Here is a 21,003-nt window from a genome sequence, read left to right as displayed (position 1 = left end):
CATGTGGCCTGTAACCTGGTAGGTGCTTGAAACTGCTTCCTGAAGGGCCCCAGGGTGGATAGGGATTCCACCTGGCTCTCTCCGGATGCTCAGGGCCCCGCCTCGGGAGGGTCATCTATAGGCTGATGACGTGCTGAGGCAGCAGCTACAAAGGAAGGGCTCACAGAAGCCTGTGAACGTGACCTGGATCAGTCCCATTTCCAGTGGGAACAGGACTTAACATGGGGTGGAAGAGAGCCTGTGTGGGCTTCCCCACAATAGATATAACCCACTTTGCAGATAAGAAGACCAAGGCTCAGAGAGTTTGAGTCCTCAGAGCAAATTTACTGGGGGTGGGCACATTTTAAATTCAGGCCCGTTAGATGCCAGGGCAGGAGCATCCTCCTGTCACCTTTCAGCCTCTGTAACTCCGCTGACAATTTCACGAGTCCCCAGGGGCACGGAGCTCCCAAGTGTGGGGGCAGACAGACAACAGACAAGCAAAAGAACCAACAGGAGCATCTGAGGCTGCAGTGTGAGCTTGAGCTTGGCAAAAACAAAGCGGTGATGTAATAGAGAGTGAGAGTCAGGTGACGTGGGTTGTCAGTGTGGTGCCTGGAAGAGGTGATGTCTACTCTGAGGACTGAATGACGCACAGGAGAAGGGGCGGAGCCTGTAGGTGGCAGGAAGAGCTAGGGCAAAGGCTCCGAGCGTTCAAGGATGAGGATATAGTGAGTGAGGGCATTGCTGATTTATCAAAAAGGCCCAGAGAGGGGAAGCATCTTGCTCAATGTCACAGAGCGAGTTAGTGCAGTGCTGGGGCTAGAACTCCAGGTCTCTTACTCCCAACCAGCAAGCGCCCAATATATTCCAGGCTGTTTACCAAGTACTTAGTAAGGGTCTCTACTGCCCCGCAATGGGCTCTCTCTTGCTCTCGGGCTCCTGCCACACCAGCCACTTTTGGGATCCCAATATGCCCAGGGTACCCTCCCACCACAAGGTCTCTGCCTAGGCTCTTCTCTCTGTCTGCAATGCCGTGCTCTGTTCTTTTGGTTAGTGCATCCTCGGCAATTCTTACCCCCATCGTGTTCTGGGTCTAACAACTTGGTTATTTTTTTTCTCAAAACTTTCGTGTGGGGGGCCTCTCTTGGTTTGCTTTGCCGTCTCCCTCCCCCGCTAGCCTGGAGTCTCCAAGGATGGAGACCACATCTGCCTTGCTCTGTTCTCAGCACAGTACCTGGCGCCCAGCAGGAGCTCAGTGAGCAGCAGGGCAGGGAACCTGGCCTAGACAGGTGCTACCCAGGTGTGGCCAAAGGCAGGGGCCGGCCTTGCTCTTTTCTGCCCTGCCCCAGCATGGGGGTGGGGGACTTTCCTAGGGCTGGGCTGCTGGGAATCTCTGGGTGGGAGGTGGCAGACACCGAAAGCCAGGCACCCTCAGGCTCCTGGAGCAGAAGGGGAATTGGCACTAAGGCAGCATGTGGCTGCCCATGGAGAGGGTAGAAGTTGGTCTGCGGAGGAAGAGCTGGGAAGCCCAGGGTGATTGTTCTTCACCTCTGCCTGGGCCCCCTGCCTGGGCCCCCTGCCAGCCTCTAGAGAGGTGGCTAAGCCCCGGGAGAGGTGTCTGGGGCTGCTTTGAACTGGAGCTGCACCCACCCGGCAGGAAGCAGATCAGGGAGCCCCAGACTCTGGGGTGGGGTTCTTGGGGGTCCTATCAGTGAGGACTTGTCAATTCCACACTGTCTTCTGATGAGACCACAGCTGCAGGTGCCATCTCCAGCCTGGTCCCAGATCCACAGACCCAGCTGCCAGAACATCTGCTGGGTGCTCTGTGGGTGCCTCAAGGCTGAACTCAGCCCCAAGCCCACACGCTTCCTAATTGCCCCCACTGAAGTTCCAGAACCCCAGCGCACCTCCCTCAACCTCCCTTAGCCTCAACCTCTTCTCTCCCCATTGATCCTGTGATTTCTCCAACACCCTGTCCCTGGCACCTGCCTCCTTCTCTCCCCACCGCCAACCAGGTCCTGACTCCCTGGACACATCTCACTGTCATGTCTTCTGCTCACAAACCTTCGATGACTCCCTCCCATCCTGCTGCCTGAGGCATCGATTCCAAACTCCTCAGCACAGCCGGCCAGGGCCCTGCTCTCAGGCCCACCCAAATTTGCGAGCTCATCTCTGCATTTGCTACATGCTCAGCTGGCCCCCAACACATCCAGGCATCCTGACCTCCCAGTGCCTCCCCACTCCTCCCGCCTTCCCAGGCCCCTCCTCCTTAACTCCCCATCCAGTGGCTGGCGGGGCTTCCCTGGGGCTTCGGGCGGGGCAGCTTGCAGGGGTTGTTTCTGGTGTCTGCGCCTGGAGTTAGAACGAGCCCTCTTGGATCGTCCCCCCCCCCCCGCCCACCTACTACAGCGACAACTGCTGTGAGATCAGGGTTCCCATGACCATCCGGCGTGAGGGGTAGTGGGGGAGGGTTTCTAATAATGCTTTTGTACCACAGTGTGAAGCTGATCCCCCTCAAGGCATGCTTTTCCCAGAGTGGCGATGCCCTGTGAGCCTGCAAATAGCATATGCTCCCCCCAGTGGCTCATGTGAAGGGACAAAGCAGCCGCGGGCCATGGGCGAGCTGGTACAGGGTCAGAGAGATAAGGAGTCCTCGGGCAACCCTGCTGCCGGAATCGACCACAAGCTGGGTTTTCTTTTCTTTCTCAAGTTTTTCAGGGTGACAGTCACAGCCCCTCAGTCAACCCTGAACATGACACACACGGATGGAAAGTTTCCTGGGACGGGGGGCCTGGAGGGCAGGGAAACTGCAGGAAAAAGGCAAGGATGGGGTGCCAGCGCTTATAGTCTGTTTAAAGAACAAAATCCTGGCTTGCAAATGGCAGATCTGGGTCTCTGGCCTCCATAGCCTCAGCGCCTTCGCTGCCCGCCAGTTCTGATGTGATTTAAACGCTCTCTCTCAAGGGACAGGAAAGTACTTGGGAGTTCAGCAAAGTGACTTCAAGCCCCAGCCCCGTGGCCCGTGTAACCTCCGGGCTGAGCCTCGGCTTTCCTGTCTGCACGACAGACTCAGTTAATTGGCCACCTCCCAGGCCAGAGCAGAGGTTTTCTGGGAAACAATGCAACGCAGGGTCTGTTGGCGCTGCCGTCATAAGCTGTCACAGAACAGGTGCCCGAGCCGCCTCCTCTTTATTTTCTCTCCCTCATTTTCCCTTTTCCTTGTTGGTTTCTTTTTTCACAGCTCTTCTGTCTTTGTTCCTGTCCCCACTCCTCACCGCCACCACCCACGCCAGGCCTGGGACCTGGAGTGCCCACAGAACCCCTTTTCCACGCTGAGGAAAGGGTCACAGTCCATGGTCAGAGTGGGGAGGCCCTGGGCTCAGCCAACCCCGCTCCCTGCTTCCTGGGGCGTCCCCGAGGGCTGGGCTCCACTGACTCGGGGAGGGGCGAAGGTCTCTGAGGGAGGGGGTTGGGCAGGTGGGGCCCCAGAGCCCGTGGAGGAGGGCGGACCAGATGGGCCAGGTGGCTCCCGGGTTCTGAGGTGGGTGCCAGGGCAAGGAGTGGTGGCTTGAGGGGCACCGTGTCCTGGGGGTTGGCTGCAGCCCTGTGACTCCTCCAGGGATGGGGACAAGGGGACATGGCCCTGGTGCACACGGCCTGTGGCAGGTCTGAGTCAAAACACCTAAGGCCGACCCCGGCCGGTCATGTGGAGGGCTGCCCAGTCATCGCCTTATGCCGGCCTGGATCACCCTGGCGGGCTGGGCGCGGCCCAGTCAGCCGTGAGTCAGGCCCCGGCGGCCTCGCCACGCAGCACAGGGCAGGGGCCGCCGGGCCCAAGGACGACCCCTCCCCACCCCTGGCCCTGCTTCTCCCCTCAACCAACTTGAAGACCCTGCCCCACGTGTGTCAGGTGCAGTCTGGCCAGGGACCTGGGCTTCTGGCCCCTGTTGCCCCCAACCCTTCAGCCAGGGGGTGGGGTGGAAGTGGGGGGAGCCTCGGGGCCACCCGGCCCTGGACGGGAAGTCAAGTCGGGGGCGGGGTGAGGAGCTGTCTCCAAAGAAGATTCAGCAGGAGCAAGAAGCAGAGGATCCTGGCCCACGTTGACGGTGCCCCACTGAAGACCCAGCAAGCACCCCGCCAGACGCTGGAGGGTCCAGCGTGGCACAGACCACGGTAGGCTTCCCCCAATTTATCCTCAGCACAGGCAAACGTCACCTTTTCCCGCATGTGTCGGGGGCACCGGATGGCCCACCTGGCTCTCCAGGCCTCAGTCTCCCCGTCCGCGTAATGGGCATGGTAAGACGTGCCCTGCACATGTCTCTGAGCCTGTGGAGGTAGAGTTCAGACCAGATGTGAAAGTGTCATGTGGACACCTGAGGGGTTAAAGATCATGGCAGGTTTAGAGGGCAGAGGAGAGAGTACTGGATGGGGAGGCCGGAGTCCTGGCTTTGCCATCCCGAAGGGGTCACCCCTGGGGGTGTTGATTCCTGGATTCCCAAGGGGCCCTCAAGTTCCCTTTTCCCCAGAGCAGTGGAGGGTTCTGAGTTCGTGGCGGCCTAGCTTTCCCTGGGATGGAGACCTGGCAGGTAGAGGGTCCCTGTCCCCCCAGAAGGGGCTGCGGTGGGTCACAGGGTGGTCCCTGCCTGCCTCTGCTTTTGGGAGAAGAGAGTGAGTCTTTGCTAAAGTGAAGTCCCTCAAGGGAGGCTCTGGGGTGTGTGGTCGGTCAAGGTCATGGCCCCTATGCTTTTGACCTTGACCCAGAGAGGACTCGACCTCTCTGTGCTTTGCTTACTCTGTAAGATGGGCTTAACTGTGGGGGCACCAGCTCACGGACCATGCAGGGAGAAAGGAGAAATATAAGTAAAATCTTCACAGAGTTTGGCACCGGGGGGCGGGGGGGGCAGGTGGCACCTTGGCATAAATAACCTGAGAAGGGGCTGGACCCCAATCTTGCCATCAGCAGTTCCCCAGGACTGGGGAGAGGCTCCCGGGAGGGCAGGGACATTGTCCCCAGAACCTGTCCTGGGTGGGGATTAGGTGGTCCTGGGGCTTGAGGGGGGTGGGAGGGGACAGCAGTCCCCCTCCTCCCCCTCCTCTTCCTCCTACCCGCCCCCCCCCGCCCCTCCTCCCAGAGCTCCCACTGGATGGAGTCACGCAGCCCCAATCCCAGGCCCACTTCATGAGGTCTCTGGCACCCCCTTGTGGCCAGTCCTCAAGGCACCCCCCCCCCCACCCGCCGGCCCCGCCACCGCCAGGTGCTCAGCAGGGCAGAGGCCCCTCCAGGACCACTCCGCTGGCCTCCTTCTCCGCCCTGGCTGACGGCCTCGGCCTACCCTCCATTCTGAGCCCCAGGCATCTACCCCCACTTCCTCTATCCCCAAATCCTGCCCTGCCCAGCCCTACGGAAGGCACTGACCCAGTCAGGTGGACCCAGGGCTGGAGGTGCCCCTGCCACGATGCCTGCTGCCCACTGGTCAGTGGAGGGCGCTGCAGCCCACGGCTTGGGGCTGAGCTCAGTGGCTGAGTGCTGGCGAGTGCTGGGCCGCGAGCCCTGGACCTGGCCCTCACCCCCGCTGTGTCCAGCGCTCCAGGGTGCCTGGGAGGCTTTCTCTATCCTCCACTACCCCATCCCATAGTTCACACCTCAAAGAGCCTTTCTGTATCCTTGGAGACAGATGGCCTTCTCTAGGCTGGTTTTACAGACAGGAAAACCGAGACTCCTAAAAGGTTCTTTCTGGAATCCTCACAGCTAATCAGGACTAAAACCTGGGATTCCTGACTCCTTGTCTGGGAGCCTGAGGGAGGCACATAGCCCACATGCTGTTGAGGGTGTGCCACTAATCTGTGGCCTTGGAAAAGTCACTTCCCCTCTCTGGGCCCCACCTGTGAAGTTTTAACAGCTAAGATAATAATACTATCAGTCACTCAGGCATGTCTTCTGTGCCTGCAGGGTTTCCCAGAGGGTGATGTTAACCTCGCAGGTTGACAACATTGTGTCCCATTTTATACTATTGGAACTGGGGTCTGAGCAATGAGGTCACCTGTCTGAGGCTGTGAGTGGCAAAGCTAAGACTGCCCTTGAGGCCTGGCTGATTGCAGAGACCACCAACCCCACCCCCCTGACACCCCCCTCATTCTTTCTGACCTTTTCCCTTTGCAAGTGGGGACATGGAGGCAGCAGAGGCCAGGGTGGTCTTTAAGTTTCCCAGGCTAACACCACTTTAGGAGGTACGTGGGCTCTTGAAGGGGAGCCTAAGGGTCAGGAACTACAGGCCACTGTCCTCCCTCTATGTGAGGGTCTCCTGCTGCCAGCCTGCTGACCAGAGTGGACTCTGGGGAGGCCACAGCCACTGAGGGGCTTGCGGGACTCCAACTCTCTAGACAGTCCACTGTGATCCTGGGGCAGGCGTGGTCCCACCCAGAAAGGGAGGAAGCGGAAACGGGGTCCAGGGGTGGGGCAGGGGTGGAGGAGGCCTGGCTGGGCAGGAGATCAGAGCGGGATTGTGTCATGGGAGTCCTGCAGCTGATAAGCAGCTGAGCGGCCGGCCCAGGCAGAAGGAGGGGATCCTGGGGTTGACTCATCCTGGGGACCCCCCTGGCCCCCTGCTGCCAGTGAGCCCTGGACCACACTTGGCCTCCTGGCTCCGGTTTGAGGGAGGCTGTGGGGTCGTGGGCTGGAGAGCTCGCTCCATCGCACCCTGTGTGACCTTAGGCAAATCGTTCAACTTTCTGAGCCTCAGTTTCCATGTCTGTAAAACCAGGATTAAAGTGTCTCCCGCGGGGATGGGTGTTAGGACTGGAGATAATAGGGGACTCTCGTGAGTGCTTTGCTTGCTTTGGGGGATGCAGGCGGGAGAGAAGCTCATAAGGCCTTTGGGGTCAGTGATGGGCCAGCCACGTGCCCCAGAAAGCATGGGAAGCAGGGCTGGAGTGGCTCACAGGTGCAGGGTAGTGGGGACGGGTGTCATACCCAGGTCACCTGGAGGACAGAGGGGCAGCCTGGCCCTCTCCTCTCGGCTCCCCCCAGCTCCTCCCCTACCTGGTCCTGTCCCTCCCTGACTTCAGGGAGCTCATCTTTTCTTCTCTTCCCAGGAGGAGGACGGTCCATCCTCCGCCGGGCCTCACCCCTCTATCCCCCCCGCCCACTGGGACTGGGCTACTCTACTCTGTCCATCTTATCATCAGGTCTGAGGCTCACATCACCTCCCACCCACCATCCTCAGAACGGTTTCCTCAGTCCGTGCTGGCGCTGAGGGACGGTTGGGGAGAGGGCCTGGCTGCTTCCCTGACATCAGCTCTGGGGTCGGGTCAGGGTGGCCCCAGTGAGCTTGTCTGGGGGAGGGGACGCCGGTCCCCACCTCAGGGCCAGCCAGTTTCAGGCTGAGTGGGTCCGTGGGGCTGCTTCCTGTTCTGTTTATTGCTTCTGAGTTCAGGAAATCACTGAGTGAAACATCCTCCCCACCTCCCCCCACCAACCCCACGATTATTTAATAGGAGCCGGGCTGTGGTCTCTCTCTTTTGGAAAATCCAGTGGGAGAAGGAGGCTGTCAGCTCAGCTCTGACATCAGCTTGGTCCCTGAGCCAAGAGTCAGGGTGGCCAGGGCAGGGGGGCGGCGCTGGGGCGGGGTAGGGAGGAAACCAGCTGCTGGTGGCCCCCGTGACGTGAGGCTGCCACAGAGTTCCCAGGGGCGGGGGCTGGAGGGTGAGGAGCAGGGATTGTTGGAGACACACTCGGGGGCGCGCGCGCGCGCACACACACACACACACACACACACACAGGGTCACGCCTCCCCACACGTGTCCAGAGACCCCTGGCACGCACAGACTCACATCCACTGGTACAGGATCCAGGCACACGGTCACACACACACTCACACAATCACACAGGGGGCTCACAAAGTCAGCCAGAGGTGTGTCCACCCCGGCTCCCTCCCAGCCACACACACACACACACACACACGCACACACACACATGGCCAGACACAGCCCAACACAGACACAGCCACACAAACGGCCTCACCACACACGCACACACATGCAAATGCCCACTCTGGCTGGGAGAGACAGACCCAAGGGGAGCCCGGCAGGCACTCCCAGAAATGGGCTGGGCCTCTGGGCCGCGGGCTATCCTGGAGCGGGGACTGCAACCACGTCCCCCTCCTGCTGCCCGAGTGAGGATGAAGAGCAAGGTGGCAGAGTGAGGAAGGCCTGTGACTATTCCGGGCCCCACCCGGGCAGGGCGGGGCGGGGTGGGGAGCCCGGGGATCTGAGGCTGCGGAAGGGAGTGGATGGTGAGAGGCCAGGCCGTGGGAGGGCCTTTGTCCTGGCACCAGGTGATGCCAGGCCTCCGCCCCCCCACCATGAGCACCTGCCCGGCCCCACCCTGCCTGCAGCACCTCCTGCCACTCCTGGGCTGCAAGGGATGGCAGCTGAGGAGCAAGTCAGGAACCCCACATTGCCAGCTGCCGAGTGACCTCGGGCAAGTCACTCCTCAGCCCCTCAGGGCCTGGTTTTCATCATTGATACCAGTGGCTTACAAACGTTTCTGACTGAGACCCGCAGTTCGAAACACATTGCACCTTGCAACCAAGGTGCAACCAAGAGGGTGATGCACATGCTGACACATCCAGACAACGGAAACAAAAGTTTCACCGAGCAGTGCTTGCCCTCGCTCTGGGCAATGCTGGGTGATTTTGCGATTCTATTTTCTTTTGAAAGTGCTGGCGGCAACCCTCTAAATTGAATCCATGATCCACTAAGAGGCAAAGACTTACAGTTGTGAAAATATCGCTCTTTACCTCTGCCTGCGATGGTCTCAAGCTAGTTCAAGATTCAGAGAGAGCCTGGGGGAGGTCAAAGTGCTTGCAGAGGCTAAAATGCCAGATCCATTAAGGGCTGATGCACGAACCATCAGAGAGGAGAGACACCCATTCTAAAGATGGAGACGTTGAGGACAGAGCCTGCAGTGGAATCAGGCCCCATGCAACTTGGCATGGACCTCGGAGGCAGGCCTCTGACCCCACTGATGATCGGAGCCCTGTAGGCTGCTGCTTCCCTTGCAATTTCTATCAGAATTGAAGAAAAAATATGCAGTCACTCTGATTCACCTCCAGGGGGGTGATTCCTGACGCAGAACCAGTCAGGAAATGTCAGGGTGATGCTGGGGACAGTTGGCAGGAGGCCAGACTGGCTTCTAGCTCCCACTTGGCCCCGAGGGTGTGTAGCTGGTCCCTGCCAGAGATTTGATGGGGTGAGGGTGAGAAGGGCAGACTATAGGCCCAGAACTGGACCTCAAGAGCCCCAAAGACAGCTGGAAGGGAAGTGTTGCTTATTCCCCTGCAGAGGCTCTGAGAGGTTGCCTGTTCCCCCAGGACCCACACCACAGTCTGTCTACTGAGAGGACTCAGGAGCCCTCCTTGGCCTAACTCTCAGATCACGGGTGGAGCACGGACCCCTGGACCCAGGCCCAACCCAAGCCCCTGACTCAGGCTAGGGTTTGAGCCCCTCCTGTGGCCACCCCGACCTCTGGTTAGAATGGCTGCCACGTGGCAGGCACTGTGTGTTTCCCACTTAACATCTTCATGACAGCCCCATGAGCCCAGCGCATCCTCACTCTCAGTGGGCTCAGAGAGAGGAAGCCAGTTGCCCCAGGTCACAGTTGTGGGCAGGAATCAAACCCATGTTTGCCTGGCTCTAAGACACACCCGTACGCACTGGTGCTACCACTCTAGCCCCAAAGGGACCAAAGGTGACTTGCAAAGCCGAGCCAGCAGCCACAGGAAAGTACATGAGAGCATATAGATGGTGGAGGTGGGCAGCCCTGCAGGTGTAGTTACATCCTCCTTTCTCAAGTGCTGAATAATGAGGTGTTTTTGCCTTTTTGGACAGGATACCCAACTGCCAGGGCTGTGCCAGGAATTCCTGAGCTTCTCCTGTCTCCTCTGGCTGCCCCTCACCAACTCTGGTCCTGGGCCACTCCCTCTGGCCCCCAACTTCCTCCCCTGGGCCCATCTGACTCTGCTGTGCTCGTTGCCCAGGTGGGAGCGTCAAGGCGAGGAGCGAGGACTGAGCTGATGGCTGAGAGCAGCTGCTGGTCGCGTTTTCAGAGAACTGAGATCTTAGATGGGGACAGGGAAGAGGGATGGGAAGGGAGGAGGGGGGCCAGCCTGGGCAATGGGGGTTGCCCAGAGCACTGTTTCTGGGTCACTAGTCTTGGGGAATTCCCCGATGCCCAGAGAGCTGCTTACCTGGTGAGTAACTGCTCCTGGCTGCCCACACAGGATGCCTGGCTGTGAGAGTACCTCCCTGCCACCCCCTGCCAATGGCCACTGCCATGTTACCCTCTCCCCTGAGTGCCCCGGGGCCCAGGAAAGAGACAGACAGACAGGCAGGGGGCTGTCCCCCACCTCCACAACTCCCCCCGGGGCTCCGCAGGGGGCGGCTGGTGATTCAAGCCCCTCTGAGCTGAACTATGTCTCCTTCCTTCTCAGATGGGCCCTGGGGGTGAATCAGCTCCTGGGGGCGGTGAGGCTGGGTCAGCCACTGTCTTCAGCTCAAGCCTGGGGTGGGGTTGGTCACGGGCCAGGATGGGACATAGGGAGAGAGAGCCCACCGCCGTGCCAGCCCCCCCCAGCAACCCATCTGATCTTCCTGGGCCACCCCGGAAGCTGGAGGCTCGAGGGTGTTTTGTTTCCATTATCCATCAGGAGAGAATGAACAGGCCCCTCTCCTGCCCAGCTTTCCCCCTTTAGCCCTGGATTATGCCCAACTTTCCTCATCTGTAAAATGGGGACAAGAACCCCTACTCCTCCGCGGTGAGGAGGATCAATGCTGATGCGTAGAGGGTTGGCTGGGCTCCCAGAACTGTGCTGAGCCTGAGCCCTCACAGCAAATGCACAGCACAGGTGTCATTATTCCCATTTTATAGATGAGAAAACTGAGGCCAGGACGTGGTCACTTCCTCAAAGTCACCCAGCTCATAACTGGCAGACCGAAACCTCTAACCCGGCTCTGACTGAGGCTGAAGTCCATGCTTCCAACCAGCAGACTTTACTCCTTCTCGCCATGAGAGACTTGGCACAGACCGCTTTTGGAAACTAAAATGCTTTTAGAAAATACTTAGCATCTGCTCTGATGTAACCCTGAGCCAGGTGCTGTCAAGAGTACAAATGAGGATCAGACCCCAACCAAGCCCTCAAAGAGGGAGGAATGAGACTTGTTCCCACTTGAAAGGAGAGTGGGCAGGGCTGGGCAGACTCAGCTAACCTGGGCTGTGGGAGGAAGGGGAGGCTTCCTGGAAGAAGCGGCCTGAGTGCAGCTCGCCACCTCTTGCTCCCATCGCAGCATGAGGTGCTGCTGGCATTAGCTGTGGCCTTCAAGCCAGAGGCCGGGGGTCCAGGCCTCATTCTCTTGTTAGCTCTCTGTGCTGCCCTGGGCAAGTGTCTTCACCTCTCTGAGCCTCAGCTTCCCCACCTGACATTCTAAAAGAGACTTGTGGATGGCGAGTGAGAATCAGAAGAAAAGGAGGGGCTGAATGGCCACATGCGCCAAAGTGAGTGGGAGAGAAGAGCCCTCAGGGGCCCTGGGGAGGCCCCAGGCCGGCCCTGGACTCGCTTCCTGGAGATGAGCAGGTGGATGGCACGGCCGCCTGGAGGAGCACCCCCAGCCCTGGCCTGGCCGCCCCCTGCCCAGACTGAGGGTGCCCTATGTGGGCCCCAACTGTCCCCCTCACCCCGAGGCCGGTCAAATCCCCAGCAGGCCCAGTGTGCAGAAGCAGGACAGGCTGGGATGAAGTCACAGCTGGAAGGGGCCGGGCTGGGGCTGCCACTCCAGGGTGGGGCCTGGGGTCACGACCCTGGGAGCAGGCAGCCAAGAAGGGAGGATGCCTTCCGTGAGGAAGCTGGGGAAAACACACACACACACATAGCAGCGTAGAGAGGGAAGGAAGAAAACAAACTCCAGGAGACCAAAGCTGGCCTGGAGCGCCGCCTGGGCAGCCGATTCCCGGGGACCGAGGCCACGTTGCAGGCGGCTCACGGGTCCGCGGCTCCGAGACCCTGCCCGGCCTGCCCCCGAGAGGCCCGGTGCAGGTGGTGGCTGGACATGGACAGGAGAGGGAGGCTGGGCCTGGGGTGCCGAGGGGCCCAGAACACTTGGGGAGCACAGACCAAGTCAGGTACCGTGAGAGGGGAAACTGAGGCAGGGGAGGGGGCCAATCAGGGCGAGGGTGAAGTATCTTCTAGACTCCGCCCCACTTCCTGTTTCCTGTGGGGTGGGGCTGAGATTACATGGCGTTTGGGGGCGTTTTATAGGACTGAGGAGGGGTCTGGGCAGCCAGAGGACAGTGCAAGGCCCGGCGAGTCCACTGGGAGTGATGCAGGGGGAGGAACCGTGGGACGAGGAGGCTGCCTCCAGGAGAATCAGGGCACCCAGTGAGCTACTTGGGCGGGGGAACAGGGGACCCATAGATGGGGCCTCTGTGGGGCCCTGGTGAAATGGATTTGGGGTCCACAACAGAAGAGTCAGGATGAGTCAGACGACAGGGGTCTGGGAGATGTGGGGGGGCGGTCTGGAGGCTGATCCAGAGTTCATGCTCCCCGAGTGCTCACTGGGGGATTATGAGAGGGAGGTGAGCTGGGATGTCCTGGGGTGTGGGGCTGCCTGAGACAGGCTGGGGTGGCTGGACCTCCTAGGGGCATACACAGACCCCAGAGCAGGTGCATGAGAGGGGCAAGTGCCAGGTGGGGCCTTCCATGGCCCCCAAGGAAGACACAAGGTGTGGAGCGGCTGGGAGGAGGAAGGAAAGCCAGTGTGGGCTCTACCAGCCTCCTCCCTGCTGGGAAGCGCCCGCTGGGATGGGCAGTTTTATGGCCCCACAGCCGAGGCCCAGCTGGGAGAGCGGGGAGGAAGCAGCCTGGAGAGGGCAGGGCGTGCGTGGTGGGGAGGGGGCACGGTGGCAGCAGGAGGGCTCGTCCTGGCACAGAACGAACAACGCTGGGCAGGTCCTATGGGATGTGGCAAGAGGCGGGAGCTGGGGGCATGGGGGAGGGCTGAGGGGGTGGGCAGAGGGAATCAGGGGCCAGGGAAAGGCTGCAGGGCTCCCTGGCCTTGGAGAAGCAACTCTCCTGCCTCGTTCTCTGGTCGGGGTCAGGTGGGAGGGCTGCAGCGGGGGTGCCCCTGGCAACTTGTAGGACCACATAGCCCCAGATGTGTCTGATCAGCACTCCCCCACCTCTTTTGCTTTGTTTTGAATGCTTTTTGCCAGGGAGGAGTTGCTGTGCTCATTTTGCCCTAGTCCTCACCATTCCTTCCTGCCCCTCCTTATTTATGAATCTACCTGGCCACAATAGACACCAGAATTTGTGACCCTGCCTAAGAGACTCCAGAAGCACCTTTGGGGGGCCATAATCATTCTCTGATGCTGAGCCCCAAGGGCCCTCCAAGACATTTTCTGTTCTCCTCAGCCATCCCTCTGCGTCCTGAGGAGCAAATCTGGCTCCGATTGGCTCAGCCTCCTTAAGTCTCTGCTCTAAATGTCCTTTCAAAATGGAAATGCTGGACCACCGTCCCCTGAAGGGTGCAAAGAGTTTAGGTAAACACCAGACACACCACACCTTCCCAGAATCTCCTCCCCAGGCTCTCCCCAAAGAAGGGAGTCACAGCAACCCCTCACCTCCCATCTTCCCAGCCCCCTCCTCAGCCCCACAGGTACCTGTGGTCATCAATGCAGGCTTGCTGATGGCAGTCAGGAGGCCTGACCTTGTGGGACCCTGGACAACCTGTCCCTTTGGGAGCCCCACTTTGCATGGTGGCAGCGGGCAGGTTGGAGGAGCCCACCTCTGCGGTAGCTTCCAGCGCTCACGTTCAGTTTCGCTTTTTTACCGTCTAAAGTCCACACCAGGGCCCCAGCCCCTCTTCCTGGAGCCGCCTTCTCAGCCAAGCCCCAGCCTGCCTCCTCCCCACTGATCCCCTAACCCCCTGACCAGGGGGCCACAGGTGGCAGCCTCCGTCTGCTTGCCTAGTTTCAAGCCACCTCCCCAAACCCAGGTGAGTCAGGGCTGTCTGGGGTACCCACTGCCCAGGGACCCCGATGACTCGGGGACCCTCCTCCCCCTCCCCATCTTCAAGCAACTCCCAGGGCAAGCCACGCAGGAAAACCGCAGGGTGTTTTGTTGAAGAGTTCATTATAATTTTATCAATCAAATTCTTAGAAGAGGGAAAAAGTCTGCTCTCGCCACCCTCCCCCCTCACTGCCCCCCCTTCACTCTCACTTTCTTCCATTCATAATTTCCTATGATGCACCTCAAACAACTTCCTGGACGGGGATCCCTGCTAAATATAGCTGTTTCTCTCTCTGTCTTACAACACAGGCTCCAGTATATAAATCGGGCAAATTCCCCATTTGAGCATGAACCTCTGAAAACTGCAGGCATCTAAGGTCTCCTCCAAGGCCCTCTGGAGTCCAGCCCATAATGAAGGTCTTGGCGGCAGGTAAATCCACCCGCCCCGCGCCGGCTTCCGCACCCCGCCACGGGCGCAGCGGCAACTTGGGGCACTTGGCGATCGTGAGCGGGACACCCACTCGCCGCAGACACACGGACACTTGGGGCGCCCGCGCAGCCCGCCGGGCCGCCGGAGGCGCTGGGTGGCGGCCGGGAGCGAGAGCAGGCACATGGTCCCGGCACCGCGCACCCAGCCCGCCCTGGGGCCCGCAGGTTGGCGGGCAAGGGAGGGTGCGCCGCAGCCTTCCTCCTCCTCCTCCTCCTCCTCCTCCTCCTCCTCCTCCTCCTCCTCCTCCTCCTCGCTCCGCCGGCTCTCCTGCTGCTCTTCCCGCTCAACTTTCTCCGGGACTCACCCTCCCTCTTTCTTTCTTTCTTTCTTTCTCTTTCTTTCTTTCTTTCTTTCTGTCTGTCTGTCTGTCTGTCTTTCCGCTTTCTCTTTTCCAACCGCGTCCCGGGCTGCTCCCTGGGAGGGGCGCCGGCCTCCGAGCAGCTTGCAAACTCCGGCCCGGGACGGGAGCAGGTGCCGCCTCCATCTGCTAGTGTCTGGAAAGCTGTGGTCTGTGCTAGGTGAGCCTGGGGTGTGGGGGCCCCCCAGCCATTGGGGGCCTCAGCACTGCCGGGGGATGCTGGGAGGCACAGGGGACCCAGAAGTGAACTTGAGGCTGCCACTGTCCCAGGAGGGGACCCAGCTCCTGCGCGCCACCCTTTCCCCCAACCTCATCGGTTCTGCAGCCTCACAGGTCCACCGACCCCAGCCCTTGATGCTTGGGTCACTTGGAAAGCAAGGGGAGGTGGGGGAGGCGGGAAGCAGGCGCCCTGGGCGGGGAGGGGCGATCCTGGACAGGCCCGGACAGCTCTCAGCTCTCCTGTCACCTTTCACTTTCCTTCCTCCCCCGCCCACCTGGCTGCGTGCGACATGTTCCCTTTTTTCTTTCCTGGTTGCACCATTCCTTTGCCCTCCCGAAGGCTCTGGGGGACTGAGGGACCCCAGGATTCTCCTTGTCCTAACCCACAACCTGGGGCAAGGACCAGTAGACAGGAGTGGGAGGGCATGGAGGCCAGGAGCAGTACAGAGCAGGATAGGAAGTTTTGAAGAATGACTTGGGAATGGAGGGGGGCGCAGAACTGCAGAATTGGGGTGGAGTTGAGGGTCCTAGATAGGATAGTGGCCGTATTTGGAGAAGGATAACCACAGAATTAGGGGACAAAGGGCCCAGTGAGCCAAAATCATGTGACAGGTTTGGGAGATGAGGGTCAGCAGAAACCGCCCCCCTCCCCGTGGTCCCCTAAGAAGCCCACTCTGAGAGACTGAAGCGTGAAGTAACACTTAGGAATCTGGACCATCCTGGGAGGTGGGGAGGTAGGGGCTGCTCTTTTCCTTGAGACCCGCTGGGGCTGGGGCGTGGTACCCTCCAGCCAGAGGCCAGGATGGTGTCACCCTGGACCCAGCTTCCAACTGGTAGAAACAGCTCACGTCCTGCCCCCTTGCTCCTGTCAGGAGACAGCAGGGAGTGATAGATGGGAGTGAAGCAGAGACAGAGGGTTAGAGCTCTGGAGAGAGGGGGACAGAGGAGCAGATTGGTGACATCGTGAAAGTAAGAAACAGCCATGCTGGGCGAAGAGAGAGCTGGAGGCTGAGAGGGGACACTGGTGTCCCTGAGGGAGACGAGGCGCATCCTCTACCATGAGACCCCTTGCCCACCCCCCACCTCCCTGCTCATGGCTCCCTCCTGCCTGTTCCCAGGAGTCGTGCCCCTGCTGCTGGTTCTGCACTGGAAACACGGAGCGGGGAGCCCCCTTCCCATCACCCCTGTCAACGCCACCTGTGCCACACGCCACCCATGTCACAGCAACCTCATGAACCAGATCAAGAACCAGCTGGCGCAGCTCAACAGCAGTGCCAAAGCCCTCTTTATTCTCTATGTAAGTCTCCCCCCAGGGTGCCAAGGAGGGAGGGAGGGAGGGGCTGGGCTTTGCTACAGGGACCTGGGCTGGCGGGGCTGGTCAGGGAAGGGAAGGGAGGGGGACTGGTCCCACCACACCCAGACTCCCTCAGCTTCCTCCCCACCCCCTGGCCCAGGCTCCGCCACTTGCCTAGTGTGCCCAGTTAGATAGGGGCAGAGCTGCCTGGAGAAGGGGGTGCCTGGCACTTCTACCCTGGGATTCCTCCACCTTGTGGAGGGAGAGGCCGATGAGAGACAGAGAAGGAGGCAGTGAGGTGGACGGGATGGTGCTGTTGGGAGAGACGGCGGGTTGTGGGTGACAGGGGTGCAGAGCCGCCCAGGAAGAGGGCGAGTGCAGTGGGTGAAAGGGCAAGTGTGTGTGGTGCACATGTTGGAGGTGAGACTCGGTGTTTTCCTTTCTGTCCCCATGTGGTCCTGATGATTGTGATGAGGAGGATAATTCCTTGCATGGTATAGGCCTGGATGCTTTACCAAGGGAATCCGCACCCACAATTACTTCAGGCTCTCAGGACAGTCCCGAGATGCCTACAGGGCAAGTGATTGGGTCCTCATGCCACTGTGTTTGGGGTGGGGGGACTGAAGCCCAAGAGCTGCCCCAGAGGCTTGGTGGCAGGGCTGCATCACCCGCCCCTGACTCCCACGCCACCTCCCCTCTGCTCCTCAGTACACGGCCCAGGGGGAGCCGTTCCCCAACAACCTGGACAAGCTGTGCAGCCCCAATGTGACCGACTTCCCGCCCTTCCACGCCAATGGCACGGAGAGGGCCCGGCTGGTGGAGCTGTACCGCATCATCGCGTACCTGGGAGCCTCCCTGGGCAACATCACACGGGACCAGAAGGTTCTCAATCCCAGCGCCCACAGCCTGCACAGCAAGCTGAACGCCACGGCGGATGTCATGCGGGGCCTCCTCAGCAACGTGCTCTGCCGCCTGTGCAGCAAGTACCACGTGGCCCACGTGGACGTGGCCTACGGCCCGGACACCTCAGGCAAGGACGTCTTCCAGAAGAAGAAGCTCGGCTGTCAGCTCCTGGGGAAGTATAAGCAGGTCATCGCTGTGGTGGCCCAGGCCTTCTAGACGGGAGGTCGCATAGTGCACAGTGACCTGAGATCTTAGACTTAGGTGTCTCTCAAACTGTGGCCGGGGCCCAGAGCAGTGCCAAAGCCAAGTGGGGGCTGCTCGCAGACCCCGAGGGGTTCCTGGCCAGTCTACTCCCCTCCAGGGTGGGCTGTGATGAAGCCAAGCAGAGCCAAAACTCCCAGACGGAGAACCTATATATGGCACCAACTAGAAGAAGGCGCCCCTTCTTCTGGGAGACTGCAGCCAGGCACCCAGTGTCGGGCTGGATTTCGGCCCCTTCTCGTCCCCTCAGCCAGGGTCTTCGTGAGCAAACCACACAAGTTGCCTCCGGCGACCCTGACCATGGGGCAAGACAGCAGGGGTCGGGGGCGTTGCCTGGCCCCTAGCAGAATGATGACTATCAGTGCCTTGGCTGCCCCTTCGGTAGACCTTGAAAGGTCTGGTTGGAACTCAGGCAGCCCAGAGGGGCTGGGATCCTGAAGGATCCTTGGCCCCTACAAATATGGTGAGTGGAAGGCTAGAAAGGGAGCTCTGGTTTGAGATGCTGCCTTGTCTTGGGCGTGATTGGAGAACTCAGGCCTAGGACTGTCAGGTGGAAGCTTCCAGAAGGAGGTCGCTGGCCTTCAGCCTCCTGGGGAGGCAGAGAGGCCACCTTCAGGCCTGGGAAGGAAGAGAGGCCCTTGAAAGTCTCGACGGGCTCTTCTTCCTTGAGCCCGCAGTCTGTCCTGCTGTCCCGGTGGCTGGGGTCTGGTGGCTGGACCTGGAGGCGGGGTGTGGGGAGGTGAATGGGTTGCAAAGTCAGGTGAGGAGGTTCTGAGGGGACCCAGAGTCTTGTGGGCAAGGGTCTGTAAGGGAGGGGTGGATGCAGTAGTTCAGAGTGGCAGCTCACATCTGAGGCCCACGGAGGCCCCATGAGGTCACACAAAGGTACTTGAGGGGCACCAGAGGCCATCACTGGTCCTCGGAGCAAGGGGACAGCAGAAGTTGAGGTCAGGGTCTCAGGAAGCCTGAGATCCAAGGGTGCTGTGTGTCTGACCCAGCATGATTGTCTATTTATTTTGATGCCCTATTTATATTAACTTATTGGTGCTTTAAATAGCAAAGTTAATTCCCCTTTCCCTGCTCCCTCTCCAACAGAAATAATATGATGGCTCCTTCTGCAGGAGCCGGGGCCAGGCCTTAGCAGGGCCTGGTCTGGAAGTCGAAGATGTTACAAGTGGGATAAGCCTTATGGGTGAGGCTCAGAGAAGGGTCAGGAGCTGAGAGAACTGGTCAGTCTGGGAGGGGATGGGGGACATAGCTCCACCCCCCACCCTAATGGTAACTGGCTCTGGGGCTATCGGGACCCTGGCTGCAAGGCAGGCTGGGCCAGTTTGTGGAGTGGCCAAGGGGCCCTTTCCCAGGGCCACCATGTTGCTTGGCTCCAAGGGGTCCATTCAACACTGTGTTGTCTGGCGCCCCCTGGAATTGTGCTGTTGGAGGCAACATTCACCATGGAGATGGCACCCCTGGAGCAGTGAGCAAGGCAGCCCTGGTGGCCCACCTGCTGCTGTTTCCTTGTCCTCACGCTGCCTCTAGACTAGCAGTCTAGGGGCCCTGGAACAGTCCTGACCAGCACCCAGCGGGGAAGTGCCTTCTCGGGTGGCCTGAACACCCACAGAGGGCGAGAGGACCTGGCTGGACCTCAGGAAGCTGGACGGCCCAGGGAGGAGGCCCCTGCTCTGGAGAGGAGGACGAGGAGGCCCTGGGATGCAGACCAGGAAGCTGTGGTCCCTCCTGCCCCACCTCCCCCCACACCCCCACCCATGTCTGGGCTCCCAGGCAGGGAACCTGATCCTTTCCTTTGTGCTGGGGCCAGGCTAGTGGAGAAACGCCCTCCAGTCTGGGAGCAGGGGAGGAGGGCCCAGAGCTGGGGCAGCTGCTAAGAGCAGGGTTCTGGCGTCTTCTCAAACCCTGAGCGGGCAGCGAGCCTAGCCGTTCAGCCAGCACGATTTTGGTGCTTTGCACTCACTTTGCACCCCTCTGCCTCCTCCGAGCACTTTACCCGTGTCCATCGGCGGGCAGGTGGGCAAGGCAGCAGGCAGGCCCTGAGGCCTGGGGTCGGGGGCTGGAGGTGGGAGTTGTCCATCCCATTGGAGGAGACCACGATGGCTACATGTTTTCCAACACTGTCTTAACTGAGGGTTAAGACACTGAGGGTTGCGCTCAGCCTTGTCCAGGATCTCAGCCTGCTGTTCCCCGTCACTCTGCTCCGTCAGTGAACGTGGCTTGGAAGGCTTGGAGCCGGCTGGTCTCCCTTCATCTCATCACCCCGTGGACGCAGACTCCCCGTGCCAGGCCCACCTGGGCAGCCTCTGAGGCTCGGGGACCAAGCGATTCTCCTCCCCCAGGCGTAGCCCCGGCTCTGCCCCTCACCCTCATCCTCAGTGCTCTTCGTAGAACCTGTCTGGCAGATGGGCACCCACTTTGCACAGCATCTCTGAATTTTGGAGCCTTTGTGTGGAAAAAAGCTTTGCAGGGCAGGAAGCTGTCCACTTCCTCCTTTATCTGGTTTTGACCCACACCTGCATCCTGGGTCACGGCCCCAGCCCGAGGAGGAGGGAGAGGCCGGCAGGAGAGGAGGGGGTAGGACAGTCCTTTTGCAGTTTATCGAAAGAGGGGTATTGGGGACCTTATTTATTTAAAAAATTTTTAAACGAGAAAGCACCACTATTTATTTGTCTCTCCTCCTCCTCGTCCTTCTCCCCCTCTCCTTGTTCCCTCCTTGGGGATGTCTCCCCGATAGAAGCAGTCCAGCTCTGCCTTGCTGGCTCTCCAGAATAGACATAGCGTGTGGGGCTGGAGGCCAGAACCAAGTGAGAGGTTAATTTCCCTTCAGATGGTACAGATGTTCCTACTTCCGGATTGCCACCCCCCTCCACCGTCCCGCCTGTCCCTTGCCCACACCCAGTACCTGGGCGTCACTCCCATCCACACTGCTAGCTCCGTGCATCCTTCCGTGTTTCCCTCCTTCCTTTCTACTGGAAAGGACTTGGCCTTGGGGGACAAATTCCTCTTTGATGAATGTACCCTGTGGGAATGTTTCATACTGACAGATTATTTTTATTTATTCAATGTCATATTTAAAATATTTATTTTTTATACTGAAGGAATACTTTTTTAAAAAGAAAAAAAGAGAAATTAATAAAGAATCTACTCTTGGCAAGCTTTCCAGATTGTATTCATGTGGGGAGACGGGGCTGGAGGGGCTGGGATCATCTCTGTCCTGGGCGCCCAGCTGGGTGGGGCTCTGCCAGGCCAGGGGCGGGCAGGTGGGAAGAGGGGGTGTTTCCACCGGGCAAGGGTGCCGGCATGGGTGAGGGCGGGGTGGGCAGAACGTTGGCACAGGCAGGACAAGGTGGGTGGGGCTACAGATCATGGGGTGCCACCAGGAGGTCCTGTTCGGAATCACGCAGGACACTGGGGCCAGAACCAGGGC

General features: G+C 59.8%; 1 protein-coding gene across 3 annotated transcripts; it reads left to right on the top strand.

Annotated features, from left to right (window-relative positions):
• The first annotated feature begins 4,100 nt into the window (after positions 1–4,100).
• Positions 4,101–20,693, top strand: LIF (LIF interleukin 6 family cytokine). 3 transcript variants are annotated; one of them, XM_081251674.1, is made up of 4 exons: positions 4,101–4,155; positions 14,352–14,472; positions 16,228–16,406; positions 17,112–20,693. In XM_081251674.1, exons 2-4 carry the CDS (start codon positions 14,454–14,456, stop codon positions 17,520–17,522), a joined length of 609 nt encoding a protein of 202 aa, XP_081107800.1. In that variant the 5' UTR covers positions 4,101–4,155; positions 14,352–14,453; the 3' UTR covers positions 17,523–20,693. The 3 variants fall into 3 exon arrangements, with proteins under 3 accessions (XP_081107800.1, XP_081107799.1, XP_081107801.1); XM_081251673.1 differs by lacking the exon at positions 4,101–4,155 and adding an exon at positions 11,894–12,157; XM_081251675.1 differs by lacking the exons at positions 4,101–4,155; positions 14,352–14,472 and adding an exon at positions 14,774–15,050.
• The last annotated feature ends 310 nt before the right edge of the window (positions 20,694–21,003 follow it).

Source organism: Mesoplodon bidens, assembly GCF_964165515.1.
Source record: "Mesoplodon bidens genome assembly, chromosome: 13".
Taxonomy (NCBI): domain Eukaryota; kingdom Metazoa; phylum Chordata; class Mammalia; order Artiodactyla; family Ziphiidae; genus Mesoplodon; species Mesoplodon bidens.
The sequence above is the reverse complement of the archived record's forward strand: the minus strand, read 5'-3'. Positions and strand labels throughout refer to the sequence as shown.

Excerpts from the sequence above, each read along its gene's own strand:
- LIF (XM_081251674.1), top strand. Across the intron at positions 16,407-17,111 it reads AAGCCCTCTTTATTCTCTAT|TACACGGCCCAGGGGGAGCC; the intron begins GTAAGTCTCCCC and ends TCTGCTCCTCAG.